Genomic DNA, 18,274 nt, shown 5'->3' on the forward strand with positions numbered 1-18,274 from the left:
GAGATGGAATTGGGAGATCTGGAGATCATCCACGTTGTCAAGCATCTGACTTCATTTTTTTTCTAGGTAATGATGAGATTAGTGGGATGGCTGATGTGCACTTGAATTAGAGAGTAAAAGCTGCTGCTCAGCAAGTGTTATTTTTCTATGTATCTGTGCATAGAAACATTTGCTACGCTGGCTTTGTCAACGTTTTGTAAGGCACCTGAATACTACTGAACAATAGTGCTTAAGTTAGAAGTCATTGAGGGTTCTTTTTTTTTGTATTTGTTAGTGGCTGTATAGATTGTCAGAGCTGCTGAAGCTTGATTTCTTAATGGTTCTCGTTCCTTTTAATATCCTTACCCAAGGCAAAGTGCATGCTTTTAGGTATTTAGTGTCACATGAATTGTGATGGAGCTAGGAAACTAGCTAGCCTGTTAACTAACAGAAGAGAGATTTTGCTTTGTGTCATCCAAAGTTGTATGGTAACTGCACCTGAAGGGATGAGGTAGTACACTGAGTACACTGATAAAATTTTGTTCTCTGGGTCTTGTATATGTATGTATACACACATACACATACGTACATCTCCACATATGTACACGTGTGTATATATGTATGTATACACACACATTTGCTAGGGCTGCTCTGGAAGTATGGAGGCTGGTGAAAATGCAGAACTGATGGTGGGGACTATGTTGAAAAATAGCATTTTGTAGCTGAGAATTTGTTCTATCAAGCAGTGTTTTCGTGCTCTTTGTATCTGAGTTTCTGGGAAATATATGAGGTGTTACTTTAGGAGCAACCTATGTATACACATAACACAACTATCCTTTTTCTTACTTTAAAAGTTTAACTTGTAGGAAAGCATGTAGCGATCCTGGTCAGATCTCTAGTTGAAACAGTTAAGCAGTGTGACAGACAATGTATTGAAGGCCTCATAATCTGCAGATCGTACCTCTTGTGTTAAGATAATAGTGGGTAAGTGGTAGCAACAGGGTCACACCGTTTAAGTTACTTTATTGCCTGAAGGACTTCTGCAATGTGGAATCAAGGAATGTAATAGGAGGCAGTTCTTGTTGTTACTAACGTTTATTTCTCGATCTGGAAATGGAGAACGTCCCAACGAACAGATTGAAGGATGGGAAGTGAAAAATATTTCTAAAGCAGGTTTAACAGAGGCTCGAGATCGAGAAGAGAGCGTTGGCTGTTCAAGCCATTCTTCGTGGGGAGCTGCAGTTCCAGAGGGTGTTGTCATTTAACGGACAGCTTTCAGCGGGCAGGAGTTGAAGTTCTGGTTGCGTTTGTGCTTTTTGTAAAAGAAACTGGAGGCCTCCAGGAGCTGCCCGAGATCTCGGCGCTCTCCCCATAGGCCCGGCCTCAGCTGCGGGGCGGGCCGCTGCCGCCCAGCCCCGCCAAAGCTGCCGGCGCCGCCATGGTGGAGGCCTGGTACATGGACGAGTCCCAGGAGGACCAGCGGGCTCCCCACAGGCTGAAGCCCAACCGCGCCGTCAGCCTGGAGCAGCTACGCCGTCTCGGCGTCGCCTACCGCAGAGTAAGCGGCGGGGGCGGGCGGCGCTGCGCAGGGGGGCTGCCCCGGGACGCAGCTGAGGGACGCCGCGAGGCGCCGGGCCGCGTTGCGGTGCCGCCGGGAGGCGGGCGGGCGGGCGCCGGCGATGCGCGTCATGGCGCCGTGCCACTGAGGAGGGAGGCCGCTGCGGGGCGGGCTGTCCCGGGGGGCTCCTCACGTTGTCCACCTGAGATCCTCAGAGCTGCCTTTGCCGTGTCTCTGAAATAACGATTTCACGTGCTGTCCCCTTACATCTACGTTGTAAAATCGAGTCATAAATTTTTGGGTAAATTTGGCAAAGCCGTCTGCGTGTCAGCCTGGATCGCCGTGCCGCCTTCACCCCGTTCTATTCCCAGCCGAGATGGCGGCAGCGCTGCCACAAACGTGTGGCTTGAGGCCGAATCCTGAGGCGCAGCGCCCGCCAGGGTGAGCTGTGTGTCGATTGTACCGGACGTCACAGAATGGCTTGGGTTGGGTATCACATGTACCAGCACAGGTCAGGGGCGGACCTGCTGGAGAGGAGCTCAGTGGAGTAGGACCTAGAGGTCCTTTAGCGTGCCCTTGTGGCCAAGGCCTGCGGTATCCTGGGATGTATAAAAAGAGTGCAGCCAGCAGTTAAACCCCCCTCCTCTGCTCTGGTGAGGCCACATCTGGAACACTGCATCCAGTACTGAGCTCCCCAGTCCAGGAAAGATGGGGAACTTCTAGGAGTCCAGAGGAAGGACAGAGAGATGGTTGGGACATGGAGCATTTCCCATATGAGTGAAGGGTGAGAGGCCTGGGGCTGTTCAGCCTGCAAAAGTCTGAGAGGTGGTCATATCAGTGTTCATAAATTTCTGAAGCGTGGGAGTCGGACCAGGTTCATTTCAGTGTGCAGCAAGGGCAAGGGGCAAAAGGCACAAATCCAACACAGGAAGTTCCACATAGAATCACAGAATCATAGAATTACCCAGGTTGGAAAAGACCTTGAAGATCATCAAGTCCAACCGCAGCCTAACCAGTACCCCATCTCTAAAAAACCTCTGCTAAATCATATCCCTGAGTACCACATCCAAACGGCTCTTAAACACATCCAGGGATGGCGATTCAACCACCTCCCTGGGGAGCCTATTCCAGTACCTAACCACCCTTTCGGTAAAGAAATTCTTCCTAATATCCAACCTGAACTTGCCCTGGCGCAACTTAAGGCCATTTCCCCTTGTCCTGTCACTTGTCACTAGTGAGAAGAGACCTGCCCCACATAAACACGTGAAGGAACTTCTGTACTGTGAAAGTGATGGAGCAGCAGAACAGGCTGCTCAGAGAGGCTGTGGATTCTTCTTTGGCAATATTCAAGATCCGCTTGAATATCTACCTGTGTGACCTGTTGTAGGGAACCTGCTTTAGCAGGGGGATTGGACCTGATGGTCTGCACAGGTCCTTTCCAATCCTTAATGATGCTGTGATTTGTAAGAAACATTTCAAAGTTGCCCCTGTGGTTCAAACAGAAGAGTTTATATGATGGATAATTTCTGGTACAAACCATAAATCAGCCATGCCTCAGCTGTGAAATGTATTCATTAAGAGCTCAGGATTTCTCTCCACAATAATCATACCTCCTGGGCTCGAGGAGTGCAGCACAAGCAGTGCTGCAGAATGGCAGTGCCTTGTGGGGATGGGGATGTGTGTTGGCGGTGAGGCTCCAGCCTTTGAAGTTCTCTGCAGGCTATGCAAGGTAGGGACGTGCTGCAAGAGTTAATGAACCATAGCAAATCTTACCATTCTGAAACCTCAGGTAACCTTCCGCTTGTCTGTTTTTAGCATCTCTTCCACTTTCATAAATTTGGCATGAGAGCAGGAAAAAGTAAAGTGTATCCAGAGCAGTTTATTAATTTCTGACACAATCAGCAAAGACCTCAAACTTATTACTTTCTAACTTAATCTTATTTGTTGCTGCTGTGCTGCTGCTGCTGTTGTGTGTGTGACAATAAGCTTGTGTGCTTGGCAGGCAAGTCATGCTGGGTGACAAAGCAGTGCTGGAAGAACTGGTACCAACCCATACGTGTCTCCCAGCACTTCTGAACCTCAGCAGCAGGAAGGCTTTCCAAATGGCTTCTGTGGGGCTTATATAGGTAAATGCAATGAATCTGGCTCCTTGAATGAGAATCAAGTTGTTGAAGCAGTGTGGGAAGGCAAGCGAGGTTTTCAGTGACAAGCTGATATGGGATGTCCATGCTGGTTTTGAAAGCTCAGGTTTTTCTCATTTTTGTTCTCCTCACGATAACCAAATAGTGACTTCTAGACTTAATAGTATCTGATACATTACTGACCATGCGGTAGCTGTGCTCTCGTGTTCACCTTTCTGTCTTGAAAGGCTCTGGTATGTGTTTTGTGTACTTATAAGGAGCTAATGTAGCCACCCAGGTTATCTGCCTGCCCATTGGCAACAACTTTGTTTTTCCCCATTAGTATCTTGAATTGTGTTGAAGTGATCGTGTTTGAACACGTTTTTTTTTCTGCTTAATTTTTAGTTGGATGCTGATAACTATGAGACTGACCCACGTCTGAAAGAGATTCGGGAAGCAGAGAATTACTCTTGGATGGATATAGTGACTATACATAAAGACAAGCTGCCGAATTATGAAGAAAAGGTATGCAGGCCTTTACTTTGAATGAGGATTTGCACTCTAAAGTTTGCTGCTAGAATGTGCAGCTAGCTTTTTAATATGTGTTCACTGCATGCACTCTCAGAGGTGAAATTCATGTTTACAATACATCTGGAACTGAAGTCTTTAACCATAGTAAAATAAATGTTGGTACTATTTCTAAAACAAGGAAGGGGTAGGCCTTTTGCTTCTGTAGGTTGCCTGCAAGGTTTTTAGGCTACTTTCCATCACTGTGTCATTTTGAAACTCAGAGCCCTGCAGAGTTCCTAACCAGGATGAAGGCAGGCTGTTGCCAGCTGTGCATGGGCATTGAAGGCTGAGACATCCTGCTGGCTGTTGCAAAATATATCTTTTCAGAATGAATGTTAACATCATGGAATTTGAGAGATATGTTTCCCTTACAAGATGATTTGTTAACTTGGGAAGCAAACAGCTTGGCTATTTCGAAGCAGATGAACACAAGCAGTGCCAGGCCTCGAGCCTTCTAGAAGGAGTGTGTTTCTCCCTGCCCGAAGGCACTGGACTGCTGTTCTGATCTGAATACTGCAGCCTGGTGGCATTTCCATATTTCCATTATATCTGTCCTTGTACCAGTTTGTTTTAAGCCTGTTACGTTGATTTCAAGGTTTTTTTTTTTACCAGGGGAATTACATAGTAACTAAAGTGCCCTGCATAAGCTCAGTATTATGCAAAGATAGGGCACTGCCATACTGAAGTAGAGGCTGAGTGTGTGTTTCAGGCAGACCTGTGCTAGCATGGATAAAAAATAGACTCCTGGGTCTGCTACCCTCCTCATCTCATCTGTTAGTTAAATCACTGCATCACTGAAAGTCTTTGTTTTCTTTGCCGAATGTTTCAGCTAGATTCCTTTGCAGTTTTCCTATATTAGGTATTAATAGATACTTCCTATCCCCAGATAAAAACGTTTTATGAAGAGCATTTACACCTAGATGATGAAATTCGTTACATCTTAGATGGATCTGGCTATTTTGATGTTCGAGACAAGGATGACAAATGGATCCGGATTTCCATGGAGAAAGGAGACATGATAACCCTTCCTGCTGGCATATATCACCGATTTACACTGGATGAGAATGTATGTTATCATAAATTACCCTACGTTTTGATGACAAATAGATGTGAGTATATATCTTATTGGTAACTGCATGCCCTGAGACTTGCAGTTCATTAGCAAAGCATATTAAATATGAAGTAGGAATATGAAAAATACTAAATAATTCACAGCATTTGAACCTATCATCTCCAGGTCACAAATTCAGCTTCATCTCATCAGTTGTAACTGCAAGTCATTGCCACGTGGTATCCATAGCATACCTTGTGTGACAGTGCCCTGAGAGCCAAACCCTGCAGCTGTCCCTCGCCCAATTGCCCCCGCTGTCAGCTGCGGTGTGGAGATGGATCCCTCTGCGTTGCGTGTCTTTGTAGGGCCAGACAGAGCATATCTTTGTACAGCAGTGGCATTCTTCATAAGTGCTAAATTCACCTTCAGGGAAAGAATGATTTAAGGCTGCAGAGCCATTGCATGCTGCTAGCGTATGCTAGATTGAATGCTGACTTCACAGGAGGTGACCTGCTTTTGGAGAGTGTTTTGGCAGATGGATTGTGAGATTGCACACATAGTCCTGATCTGTGTGCCTGCCCTTGTGGACTCTTACAAATACATTTTTAATCTTAGCATTAGCCCCGGTAGATAGGGAAATGTGTACTGTTGTCTCCTGTGTGGCAAGACTCCATTTCTGGTATAGTCCTGAGTGTGGTATGATTTCAAATCAGATGTCCAGTTAATGTTTGTTGTTTCTGTAAATAATTAATAGTAATAAAGATTAAAAAAAAATAGATGCTGTTTTGGTGATATACCCAAGTTTTTCTGTCTACGTTTTGAGGTCTGCGATGAATCAGCTACAATTGCTAGTTTAAGGCTTTTACGTTACATAGCCAATATATGAGGGATTATGCAATGAATCTACAAGAAGTTACGAATGTTTGTGTCCACTTTGGGAACTTTAGTCTAGAAACGTTACCTTCAGAATCTCCCACAAATTCTTTAGGTACTTCTGAACCCTTGGGTTTTGAGGCTAAATTTTTTGGGGTGACTAATTTTATTCTTGTCATTGCTGAGTAAACGACTACAAGATAAGCACTTAGCAGTGCTTACAATGCAGGTAGGACCTAAACCTGTAGTGTAGTTGGCAGTAGAGGAGAGATGAGTTCCCCATAACTCAGTGGTTGGAGCACTTCTGTGGGATGTAATCCTCCATTCTGCTACCACAGCTTTCTTACCTGACTAGTGGCAGGAGCTCTTCTCTTTTGGAATCTGGAGATTTTTGCTCTCCACAGTGTTGTTTTTTGGCTAGTTTATGCATTAAGCTTTTGTGGACCTCACTTTGAAGCTTCCGATATTCCTCAGACATTTTGTAGAGATCTTGGGTCTTCTGATTTTTGGTTGTTTAACTAAGCAGGTAGGAATTAGATGCCGCTCTGCTTGGTGCTGTGGATCCAGTGCAAAGTGATTTGCATAAAACAGGATTTATTCGTTTCCTTTAGTCAGGCAGAAGTACTGTCTACCCACTCTGGAGGCACTGGTTGTGACACAACATATTTCCCTGCATAGGTGCAAAATCTCACAGCAGGAGCTGGCAACAGCAGCATGATGCTTCAATGTTCTGGGACACATGAAGTTTTCAGTCCATCTTGAAATGATTCCAGGAATTGCTGCATAAGTGTATATTAAAACGTTAATTTCAGGATTTCCCACAGAAAGGAATTAAGTTACTTGTGACTTCTTGTTCTTTGACAGAACTATGTGAAAGCAATGAGGCTATTTGTTGGAGAACCAGTCTGGACAGCATACAACAGGCCAGCTGATGATTTTCCTGCTCGGAAACAGTATGTGAAGTTTTTGGCTGAAGAAGCACAGTAATGATGTCTGAGACCTGACAGGTGGAAGAGCCTGAAGCCAAGTAGAATAAATGTGATTGGTGTTCTTTCAACTGATTACACTACTAGTTGCATATACACTTAGAATCACAGAATCATAGAAAAATTTAGGTTGAAAGGTCATTTGGAGGCCACCTCGTCCAGCCCGCTTTGAAGCATGGGGCCAACTTCAAAATTAAACCAGCAGCCTCTTGGGTTTTGAAAACCTCTGGTGCAGGAAACTCCACAGCCTGTCCAGGCACCTCTTCCAGTGCTCAGCCAGTCCCACAAGCAGGAAGTTTTTTTTTTAATGGCCAAATCCCCTGGCACAGCTTATGATTGTTTTCTTTTGCCTCGGAAAGAATCTGGCTCTGACTTCCTTGCAGTCCCTTCTTTAGTGGGAAACTCTGGTTATGTCTCCTCTCAGCCTTTTCATCTCCAGCCTAGACGAGTGTCCTAAACTGGACTTTGGCAATCCAGATTGTTTATGAAGATAAATGTGATTTTCCCCTGCTTTTGACTACTGAGGAATGTCACTTGTGCCTAGTGACAGTTAAACTTGAATTATTGACTATTTCTAGTCCAATGGCCCAGAATTTTTTCACCCACTTTGTAGTCGATATCCTCAGCCTGACTACAGTGGGAAACAATTGAAAGCCTCACTGCCATCCACTGTTTCCCTCTGCCACAGAGCCAGTTATTTCTTCTGAGAGGGCACGTGGGATGGTCAAGCAGAACGTGCCTCTGGTAAACTGGTGTTGACCTTATGTTTCTAATCTCTTATTTCATGTGCCTAGAATGGCTTCTATAATGGCTTGTTATAGAATCATAGGATCATTAACAGTGGAAAAGATGACTAAGGTCATCAAGTCCCACCACTACCATGCCCCTCTGTGCCACGTCTACCTTTCCTTGAACATCTCCAGGGTCAATAACTCCACCACCTCCCTGAGCAGCCTATTCCAATGCCTCACCACTCTGAAAAGAAATGTTTCCTAACATCCAACCTGAATCTCTCTTGGTGTTGGAGGCAGTTATCTGTCATCCCACCACAAGCTATCTGTCATCCTACCTTGGAGAAGAGGCCAGTTCCCACTTTGCTACAGCCTCCTTTCAGGTACTTGTAGAAAGGTTTCACCTGAGCCTCCTCCAGATTATTGTTCCATAGTTTGCCTGGGGACTGAAGTAAGGCTGGCCGGCCTCTAGTCCCCCATATCCCATTATTCTCCTTTTTGAAGATGGCAGTAACAATTGCCTTTTTCTGGCCAAGATGATCTCCGTGATCTCTAGGACCTTTCAGAGATGCCTTGCAGTTCCATTAGCCATCTACATTTACAGTTGCTCAGGAATCTGTTTTCTGGCCTTTTTTTCTTGATGTTTTTTTTTTGGCAGGTAGACTTGGGGAGGGGTGGGCTCCATTAATATTCATTCTGTTCTGAATCAGTGCTAACGAACTACGTAGGATTCTGTTTTTAATTAAAGAGAATAAGCCCTACTTCATTCTTGTCTAAAAATGCTCATAAGATAAATTTACATAATCAGCATTTTAGCAAGCAGCCGCCCTCGTTCTGGCCTACTACATCAGGCTTTGGTTTTCTCTCAGCAAAACGTAGCAGTTTTCTCCTGTGATTTATTAATAAAATTAATTTGACTTTGGGGTATGTGGTTTTCTTTTTTTGTCTTGTGCTGATATTAAAGACACACGAGCAGCACTGTTACCGCAGCCGTTATTCAGCATTTATTCCTTGGTCATGCTTCTCTGTAGCACTGGATAAGTCATGGATTGTGTGCCTCAGTTTCTTCAGCTCTGAAATGGAGTGGGCTTAAACCCACAGGTCCATCTTTCAGTAAATGCCTCACAGCTGTGCGGGATGTGCTGCTCCTCAGTAATGGCACAGAATGGTTTTGGGATGAGTGCTCGCCCACTTTTGAAGGGAAACTGTAAAAGCTTTTCTTTTAGAAGTTGGAAACATTGAGTTAAAAAAAAATATGCGTAGTTCTGCCTTTGGGTTTTGGATTGCAAGGTGGCAGAAGAGGCAGGTGCACCACGTGTTCATGCTGGCAGTGCTGGGCTCAGTTTGTGCACGCACAACCCATGCTTACAAAGAGCCTGCACAGAACTTACATCAGCCTGGACTGACTTTTGTGCAGGGTTTCCAAAACATAGATGAAAACAGAGTTAACACCAAATACAAAGTTTAGTTGGTGTCAAATCTTTTGGCTAAGCTTGCATGGTTGCTGTGCTGTGCCATGCCATGTGGTTCAGGGTTCTGTGTGCCACAGCTATGGTAGCAGCACTGAAGTACCCTCTTGCACAGCACTAAATGCACTGAGACACTCTGGTTCTGGAATAAACATATGGGATTTTCCCAGGTACAGTTACTTCTTTCTCCCAGTGCTGCTCTTAATCCATGGTATCCAATCAAGCTTAACTTCTCTCTTCCCTTTAAACAGAAGTCAGCACAAGACTGTTCATTCCTCCTTCTCCACGTACAGCACCATGAGCCCATGACAGAGCAGGAGCCACCAGGAAGAGACCAGGCAACGCTCTGGGTTTGTGAGAGACTTACAGCGCGGGGAGGAGGGGATAGATACAGGAAAGGAGCTGCTGACCGCAATTGCTTTCAACATCCCACTGATGTAGAGTGTGACCTCGGAAACGGGACTGAACCACCTTGTTTTGTTGCCTCTCTGGAGGGTTGTAAACACCCAGTACAGCTCCCATCTCTGGGCTGTCAGGAATAACACACGATAACACCGCCAAACACCATCCATCATTTTCATAGCACAATGCATTCTGTCACTGAGGGGTGGCTGTGACTGTGAGAGTCTCACTGAGCGCTTTTAAACACATGCCCTTTAGTGCTGTAGGTGTTCTTGAAAGGCTGAAAGCTTTGCTATCCAGAAGGATTTTTGTCAGCCAGGAAAAAAGCAATTTGGGGCCAGTAAAAGGATTCTGTGAAGAGCCTGCATGGGAGATTACACTGGGGGGAAAAATGTTAATACTAATAGAAAACACTCCAGGGAGCAGAGGGAGAACACGCAGTTCCTTTAGATGAGAAATGCTGTTTATTTTTATAGCATTTTTTTTTCTCCACATACTACGTATCTAAAAGTGAGAAGTGAAATCAATACTTTTTGGTCCAAAACCATGAGTCTGTTTACTGCAGCTAGTGGAAAATCTCAGTGCATTGAAGTAGCATTGAAATTTATGTAAGTGTTTCCAGCAGCGTCACGTTGGCAGCAGTAACACAGATGAGGGGAGTATTTCAGCTGCTCCAGGATTAAAGAGAAGAAGGGTAGGATGAATGGCACTGCATTGAGGGGTTGGAAGATAGCTTGTAGGGTAGCTGTGTATTATTTCTCACATTAATGCAGCCTCGTTCCTAAGTGGCATGTACTTAACTTCATCATGGCCAGCTTGGGAGAGTTGCAGCCTTGTTTTCTGCCATGAACTGAAGAAAAGCTGGATCAATGGGCCGTTTACTAAATTAGATGGGCAAACAGGTGGCTGGAGAATCCATGACGCTTTTTTATCAGAATCTATTGAGACAGGACAAGGGGAAATGTTTTTTGACTAACAGAGGAGTGATTTAGATTGGATATAGGGAGAAGTTTTTTTCTTACAATAGGGGTAGTGAAGCACTGGAAAGGGATGCCAGGTGAGGTGGTGGCTGCCCTGTGTCTGGAGACACTCAAGGTCAAGCTGGATGAGGCTCTGAGCAACCTGATCTAGCTGTAGGTGTCCCTGCTCATTGTGGGGAAGTTGGCCTGGATGGCTTTAAAGGTCCCTTCCAACTCAAACGATTCTGTGATGCACTTGCCATAGCTGGAAGCCTTAGTGCTGAGACATGTCACAGCCAGACTGCAGTTAACAAACAGCATCCACACCAGGCACTCGGTCCTGTGCGTGCTGCCTGTAGGTGCATCCAGATGAGATCTTCAGCCAGCTGGCTGCAAGAAGTGCTGATGGAAGGGCTGTCCCAGCCTGCACCGCAGGGTGCAGAGGCTGTGCTGCTTTCTGTGGTTGCGGAGCTTGTGGATGGCTGTCAGCTGCTGAGCTTGAAAATAAACCTTCATGTATTCAGAGTATTGAGCTCTGCTGGCAGAGCAGGCGCACTCCTGCCTAGTTTCTGATTCCAGATTTAGCTTGAGCTAAAAATCTATTGGAAGGGACAGTTTCATGACAGAGGTGATCATTTAATATTGGCTGGGAGAGAGAGAAGCATATAAAGGCTAAGGTGGCAGCTGAGCACCACACCGGAGAACGTCCCTTGTTTCCAAACAGTGGATTTAGATTTAGGTCAGACAGACACTGGGAACCTGCTCTGTTCTATGTTCAGAAATTACATCATCTGCTGGGGATTTTGTCCTCTGAAAATGATAGGAATTCTCAGATTCCCTCCTCTCCCCAAAACAAGGTCACTGTCAGTTGTCTCGTTTCCTGAAGCCAAATAAACACACCGACACGTTGGGGAACGAGGCAGTGCTACCATTTCAATATCCCTCGCTCAGAGATCCGTATCATCCACGATTGGATTCCCCAAACATCTTGCATTTGCAAAAATGCACTCAGATATACCTGCAGCTTGAAAAACCCGTGATCCTATGCAAGTTGCAAGCTCTCATTTTGTTCACTGTGTCAACACCCAGACAAGACAAAGAAAGAAAACGCTGGAAATTAAAATGCTTGGGCAAAGATTCAGCATGTAAAGGGATGAGGACAGCTTTTAATGCTGACTTCTCCTGCTGTTGCTCTCTGTGGGATACCCCCACTAATTTTGAGAAGTTCTCTGCCGTTTAATTACCTTCTTCGCTGCTTGTCAGGGTACCAGTAAGTTGTGCCTATCAATGAGCCGCATCGACTGGTGGAAAATTGGACCGAGTCTGCTTCTGCTGGTGGCTGTATGGCTCTGGCACCCTAAACCTAAATAACAGCCCATTCTTTCCCTCCCTTTGTGGGTAAATTGTGAGCTGTTGTTGCTGGCTTTCTGCTTTTTCATTGTTTATTTATTTTTAATAATCGTGAGCACTCTCATATATATATAACAGAGGATTGTCTGCAAGTATGCCCAAAGCTAGGATGGGATGAAGTGGCGTCCATCCAGAACAGCCTGGATAAGGCAACAGCTGCATCCTCCTGCCCACCATTCTACACGCTCACAGTAGATGGGAATCTAAATTTGTAGTTCCCAAGCTGACTTGTAGAACAGCAGCTTTTCACAGTCATCGCCTTCAAACTGGTGCTGGTGCTGGTTTGCACTCAGTACCACAGAACCACTGTTCAGGTGCTAAAATGTCCATGCAGGCTCCTACAGTGTGAAGTGCCTCACTGTTAAAATAAACTTTTTCTAATGTTCTATCAACTGGGTACAAAGCAGGGAGGAAAGTGGCGCCTTCCTTGGAGCTCATTTTGTATGGAGGAGCTCAGATATAGCAAGACCACATTCTAACATCTTTAGTTTCATTGGCCTGTGCTCATGACACTGAGCAACTTGAGAGGTTGGCTCTGGCTGCTGTGCTTCTACCTATCTGCAATGTATTCAACTATGTGAGTGATGATTTGGTTTGCCTTTCAGCACGTTGCGTAGACTGTATGCTGAAGCCGAGAGAGTGTATTTCTCACTACAGCAAATACGACTGGAGATGGGGCACGGAGTATCTTGCAGGATTCTGCTGGGTGGCTGCAATGAGTGTGATTGATGAAGTGCATCAGCTGGCACACAAGTGAAGTGGACGTAACCCGTGCACACTTTATTTATTCCCTTGTTTTGACGTGGAAGACACCTGCAGCAAAGGCTTCAGAAAAGAACAGCTTGTCTTACACCACTATCCTGCAGCAAACCTGCCAGTCCCCCAGGTGGGTGGTCAGTCCTGGTACATCCTTGCCCTGTAACCCTCCAGACGGACATCAGTCTGAGGAAGGCTTTGGCTGCTGGGTCAGCGTTTCTGCAGGGTCACAAGCTCATCTTGTATGCAGCTGCACGAGCACTTTCTGACTTGAAGGATGGGGCAGGATGTATTCTGCAGTCTGCCGCAGGCTCTGAGGGCACAGCCACGTCTGCCTGTTCCTTTTGGGAACATATCATGTGTCCAGCCTGAGGGCTGAGGCACCAGGAACGTCTCAGTGAGCAGCTGGTTGGAGGATGCTGCGATCACCTGAACTGCAGCTGGATACTAGGAATGGTAGAGAGCTGGTTACGTGCTTTGGAGGATCAGGGTCTCCGTGAATAATATAATTATCTGAATGTCTGAAGTGCAGCTTATTTGCTCTTTTAATAAAAGAGGAAATTTAAATGCAAAACTTCTGTTAAGGCCCATTAAGCTTTAAGGCTCGCATGCAACAATCAGCTCGCTCACGCTATGCTTTCCCCAGCTCTTCTCACTTTGACAGATGACACACGCATGCTGTGTGCCAGAACTGAGCTCTGCCCTCATTTACACCAGGAACCCTCATTAAATTCAGCTGAACTCATTGAATTTAACAGGATTTCCTGGTGTAATTAATGTTTTGAGGACAAATTTTGTCTTCTTTAACATGTATACATACACGGCATTTAGATACTGCCTGAACACAGGAAATTAAGCACTTCTTTATGTGTTACACCCAAACCGTACAGCCACATGGACACAACTCCCCACAGTTTACCAGCAGTTAACAATTTGCATACACCCAGCAGTGGTAATATGCTTTTGCATTTAGATTTTAATTATTCTGCAAGTCTACCAGGATGTCACTTGCTTAATGGCCTGCTGAGCTTGGAGGTCACTCGGTCCAAGTCTCCTCTACCATGCTTTTATCTGTCTGAAAGCCTCTACTAATAAGAACAGAGAAACGCACCAAAATGAGCCCTGCGCAGTAATACATATGGATTAGAATTCAGAGAAACTTGGAGAAGAGGGGATTATGTTTTCGGGGTGTTGGTTTGGTTTCTTTTTAATTTGACTCTGACTGGGATCATCAATTTTTATTCCCTGCGATCTGAACACAGGCTGTTATTTGCACACACGGTGAGCTTAAGGCACTTCTGAATGCAGTTTCAAAGGAAGCGTTTTTATCCCCTGATTGTACAGAAGCGAAGTGCCTGCCGGGTGCTGGTGACTGAGACTACTTTATCTTACAACTGGAACAGGCAAATCCAGTTTACCAAAGAGTCACAGGAGTTGCAGAGGTGAGGAGATCACATAAGAAAGCAGTACGACACCCGACCTTAAGCAGAATGCATAGGGATCTCTGTGTTATTAATTTAAATGCCATTATAAAACTGTTTAACTGGACTTGTTTGGTGCTTTCAGTCTCTGGATACAATGAAGGCTGTAATGCACTGGGATTTCTTCCTATCCTTAAGAAATCCCCCCAGATGAAAAAGTGACCTATGCAGGAGATGACAGAACGCTGATACTACTTACAATGAGCAATCTGTTGCCCAGACCGGCATCTCCAGAGGTCCCTTCCAACAACAACCACCTGTGATTGCGTACGATGGTCATCTAACAACCTCACTGGAGAGCAATGGACACACAGAGGCACAGCAGTCAATATTCGGACTGGGGGAAATGACACATGCTATTAAAGCAACTGAATAAATGTGTTTTCAGAATTGGGTTTTCCATAATATACATGGTCAGTAATTTTTGGCTGATGAAATTAGCTCAGATCATTTACTCACTAATTACTGAAAAGGAGGCATCAAAATGAATAAAGTCAAATGCATCTTTTTTCATATAAAAATAAGAACCTGAGTAATGGAGTGTATGTATATATGCACTGTAACAAGGAATAACTGAGCAGGGATGAAGCCGGCTGTAGGTCAGCACAAAGTCTTTGCAATGACATGAGTATTAAGAGGCAACACAATAATGCCACTGATTCTTTATAACCGAATAGACTTTATGTCACATTTACACAATAGCAAGAGTATATACAACCTTTAAAACCAACCCTGCAGGAAGACACTTTGTTGGAAATGATCTAACCTAACTTGAGACACTGAGTATTAAAGCTGTCGCCCTCTTTAACAGCCACAGCCTCTAATAGGGCCTGCTTCTTCTGCATACTGCGTGATGACTCCAACTCGTACATGGTTGTTAAGTTGAAGAGAACGCTCTCGTGTAGGTAGTGCTTCGGGTCCTGCTGAACCATTCCTTCCAACTGGCGAAGGGAATCCTTCAGTTTTCCCAGATAAAGAAGACAAACAGCAGCGTTGTTATTAGCCTAAAGAAAAACAAACTGGAAGTAAGTAACTGTGTATACATATATATCTGTATGTACTCATAAATGATAAAGGATAAAAGAAGTCTGGAGTAACAACACATTTGCCATGAGCTAAGAACTATTTTCTGTGCATGCTCAAGTAATGTGAATAGATTCTCACTCCTGTAATCATATCCTTATTGTCTTGTCACAAGGTTTACCCAGTGCCAGTAGGACATGCTGACTTCTGTGAGCTCACATTCGAAGATATAACAGTCCAAAATATAACTATGTGGGTTGCTCTGAAAGTAATGCCTCCTTTTTTTTTTCCTTCCCATGGAAACTACAGCAGATGCAAAAAGCAGAATAACCCTCTTTTATAGATTGAATTCTCAGCTGCAAAACTCTTTTTCAACACAGACACCACTATTAGCTGCTATCTTTTCACCAGAGATGAACAAGAAGAACCTGCATGCTGTGCTCATCTGCACCAGTGGAGGTGACCCACTGCCTCACCGTGCTCTCATTCGCTGTTTGTTCTCCATCAGTGTTCAGTACGTGCTGATGAACGTTGTTGGGTGAATTTTTTTCTACACGGAGGAATTCAGAGCCACACCTTTGCTTCATTCTCACTTCCACATCAGTCATCATTTTGTCAGACCGCCCCTCTGCTGCCATCTGTCACGTGGCAACAAAATGCAACGGAATATTGGTGGGAAGGTTGCCATTCCACCAACATCCACCTCTGACATTGTGGGCTTACGTAATAAAATGGGAGGCATTTCTTTCGGAGCAGTCTTTGTAATGATAGATATCACATTTCAGAAACTACACAGGCTTCTACATGTTGTCATTTTCACAGCTTTTTTTTAACATTTTCACTGTGTCTTCCAACACATTTTCTCTCTGGCTTATGTATGGAAGTTCCACACAGCAACAGGAAGAAATGATCCTATCACAAAGATACCTACAACCGACTTGTGTTAAGTTCAGCAAATAGGGCAGTCTAATGTATCTTAAATGATCATATCAGGTTCCACGTTTTCTTTTCCTAACATCAGGTTTTACGAGTTACCAACAGATTCCACCACCGCAAAGTCACATAATTTGTCTAGCAGCAGAAGCTTTCATACTTCACAGCTGTAGATAACGGATAGATAAGGGAATATACCCTTTCAAATATTCTTTTTCACTCTCCTCAGGAACCCTTACTAGTAGATTTCTCACTGTTTATCATATGTACTGTTTCACACCTGCAAAATGATGCAATTCATGAGCTGCTTAAACTCAGTCCCCTCGGTCCTTATGTGGCCTTGGATGAGGCTGCAGGGGGAAGCTGTGTGAGTTCTTAGAAGCCACTCACAAGAAGTTGCCACATCGTGAATATCCTGCTCTTCTTCGATTGCCTTTTGTGATGGAACCCGAGGCTGTGATGTGCAGTGTTAAAATGACAATATCCCTCCAATGCTGTGTGAAAGCAAGTTAATTTTACATACAGTGGCAGCTGCCATTTCTTTTTCTGACATGCACGTCTATGCTAAAAACAGTGAGTGGAAATAAAAACAGGAAAAAAAAACCACCCAAAGATTCCATAAAACATAATGTTTTGGAATGCCTATATGCACACCTAAGTGTAAACCAGTTCTTTATTTCCCATCCTTGTCTGCACCTTACCCTTTTGTATACTAAAAACTCTGGCACAATATCAACTCTGGGTACTTATTAAATACACGTATGAAGGTATTACAACAATAATGAAGGCGTTCATTATAAATGGAGCAATTTGGAGGTTTACCACAGCATTCGATGAGTCGATCCTTAAAATTTCTGTGAAGAATCGATGGGCTTCTGCAAAATTATTCTGGCCGAGGTGGAGAAATGCTCTAGAAAGTTAAGTGACACATGAATGAGTTCTCCTGCAAAACCCAAGGTGAGAATGTATTTTAAAAAGAATGGACATCGTTTTTTATTTTTCCTATTATAGATGTGAGAGTTTCTGACATTTGTTCTTCACGCTGTAATCCTGAACCGGCAAGGAGACGCTGATTTACAGACAAAAGGAATGACAACTCGGATCATTTGGTTATCATACATTCTGCCTACCAAAGCAAGAGTCTCCACAGTGTTTTCACTAATTCAAACGAAGATACTCTCTTCTTGGAATTATTTCCTCTTATGAAATTAGCTATGCAATATCATTTTCAGAGCACTTCTGAGTTGTATTTTCTAAACACATCAGACCAACATGCTAAACGCTCCAAGTGGAGCCACCCATTGTGCAGCTCAATTACTGCCTTGTCTTCCATCACTCCTTGAAACTAACAAGCAGTAGCTTAACTAGCAGATCTGATTTTAGAGTAAGGGCCCCAAATCGCTTCTCCTTTCCTAAGTGTTGTTACTGTACCATGCAATACAGACCCTGTGGGTCTATATCCCATTAATTCTGACTTAAGACAGATGTAGCTACATAAAAGAAAGAGAACAGAACTGTCTCAAAGGTAGCTTAATACTCATAACGTATACTTTGCAAAACTGTACTTTCAAGCTTCATTTAGCCATTAAGTTATCTACCTGTTCATTAAAACCATGATTTGGCTCTGTAGTCCATCCAATTTGTGAGTCACTTTCTCTACATCCTGAAAATACTTTTCTGCAGTTTTTATGTCTCCAATCTAGAGAGTAAAGAGAAGAGTTAGAAGAGATCCAGATGATGACATCTCTTACAAAGGATAAGAACATGAAAACTCATCAAAGACCATCACCTAATTGTTTGGTACCATGCTGACTGGCTAACATTTGTTATCAAACAAGATACTTGAAGAACCACACCAAGATTATGAGAAAGAACATCCAAATCAAATACAGTTTTACCAAGGCAATGATTTTCAGCAGCGTTTGAGGAGCAGTTCTGTACCATAGAGCAGTGAGGCCCCACCTCCTCATTTT

At 44.1% G+C, this 18,274-nt stretch overlaps 2 protein-coding genes across 6 annotated transcripts in view; one reads left to right on the forward strand and one right to left on the reverse strand.

Annotated features, from left to right (window-relative positions):
* Nucleotides 1-1,285: 1,285 nt before the first annotated feature.
* ADI1 (acireductone dioxygenase 1) lies at nucleotides 1,286-8,795 on the forward strand. 2 transcript variants are annotated; one of them, XM_072331803.1, is made up of 4 exons: nucleotides 1,286-1,537; nucleotides 4,063-4,182; nucleotides 5,114-5,293; nucleotides 7,016-8,795. In XM_072331803.1, the coding sequence occupies exons 1-4, from the start codon at nucleotides 1,418-1,420 to the stop codon at nucleotides 7,136-7,138; spliced, it is 543 nt and encodes a 180-aa protein (XP_072187904.1). In that variant the 5' UTR covers nucleotides 1,286-1,417; the 3' UTR covers nucleotides 7,139-8,795. The 2 variants fall into 2 exon arrangements, with proteins under 2 accessions (XP_072187904.1, XP_072187906.1); XM_072331805.1 differs by lacking the exon at nucleotides 7,016-8,795 and adding an exon at nucleotides 5,465-6,043 and having other exon boundaries at nucleotides 1,329-1,537; nucleotides 5,114-5,336.
* Nucleotides 8,796-15,004: 6,209 nt separating this feature from the next.
* TRAPPC12 (trafficking protein particle complex subunit 12) overlaps nucleotides 15,005-18,274 on the reverse strand; it is a 47,140-nt gene continuing 43,870 nt past the window's right edge. For all 4 annotated transcript variants that reach the window (XM_072331491.1, XM_072331489.1, XM_072331490.1 and 1 more), the window contains exons 10-12: nucleotides 17,900-18,000; nucleotides 17,124-17,211; nucleotides 15,005-15,349 (exon numbers count right to left, since the gene is read on the reverse strand). In XM_072331491.1, coding sequence (XP_072187592.1) covers nucleotides 15,107-15,349; nucleotides 17,124-17,211; nucleotides 17,900-18,000 — 432 coding nt within the window. In that variant the 3' untranslated portion in view covers nucleotides 15,005-15,106. The remainder of the gene's footprint in view (nucleotides 15,350-17,123; nucleotides 17,212-17,899; nucleotides 18,001-18,274) is intronic.

Source organism: Excalfactoria chinensis, chromosome 3 (genome assembly GCF_039878825.1).
Source record: "Excalfactoria chinensis isolate bCotChi1 chromosome 3, bCotChi1.hap2, whole genome shotgun sequence".
In the NCBI taxonomy this organism is placed as follows: Eukaryota; Metazoa; Chordata; class Aves; order Galliformes; family Phasianidae; genus Excalfactoria; species Excalfactoria chinensis.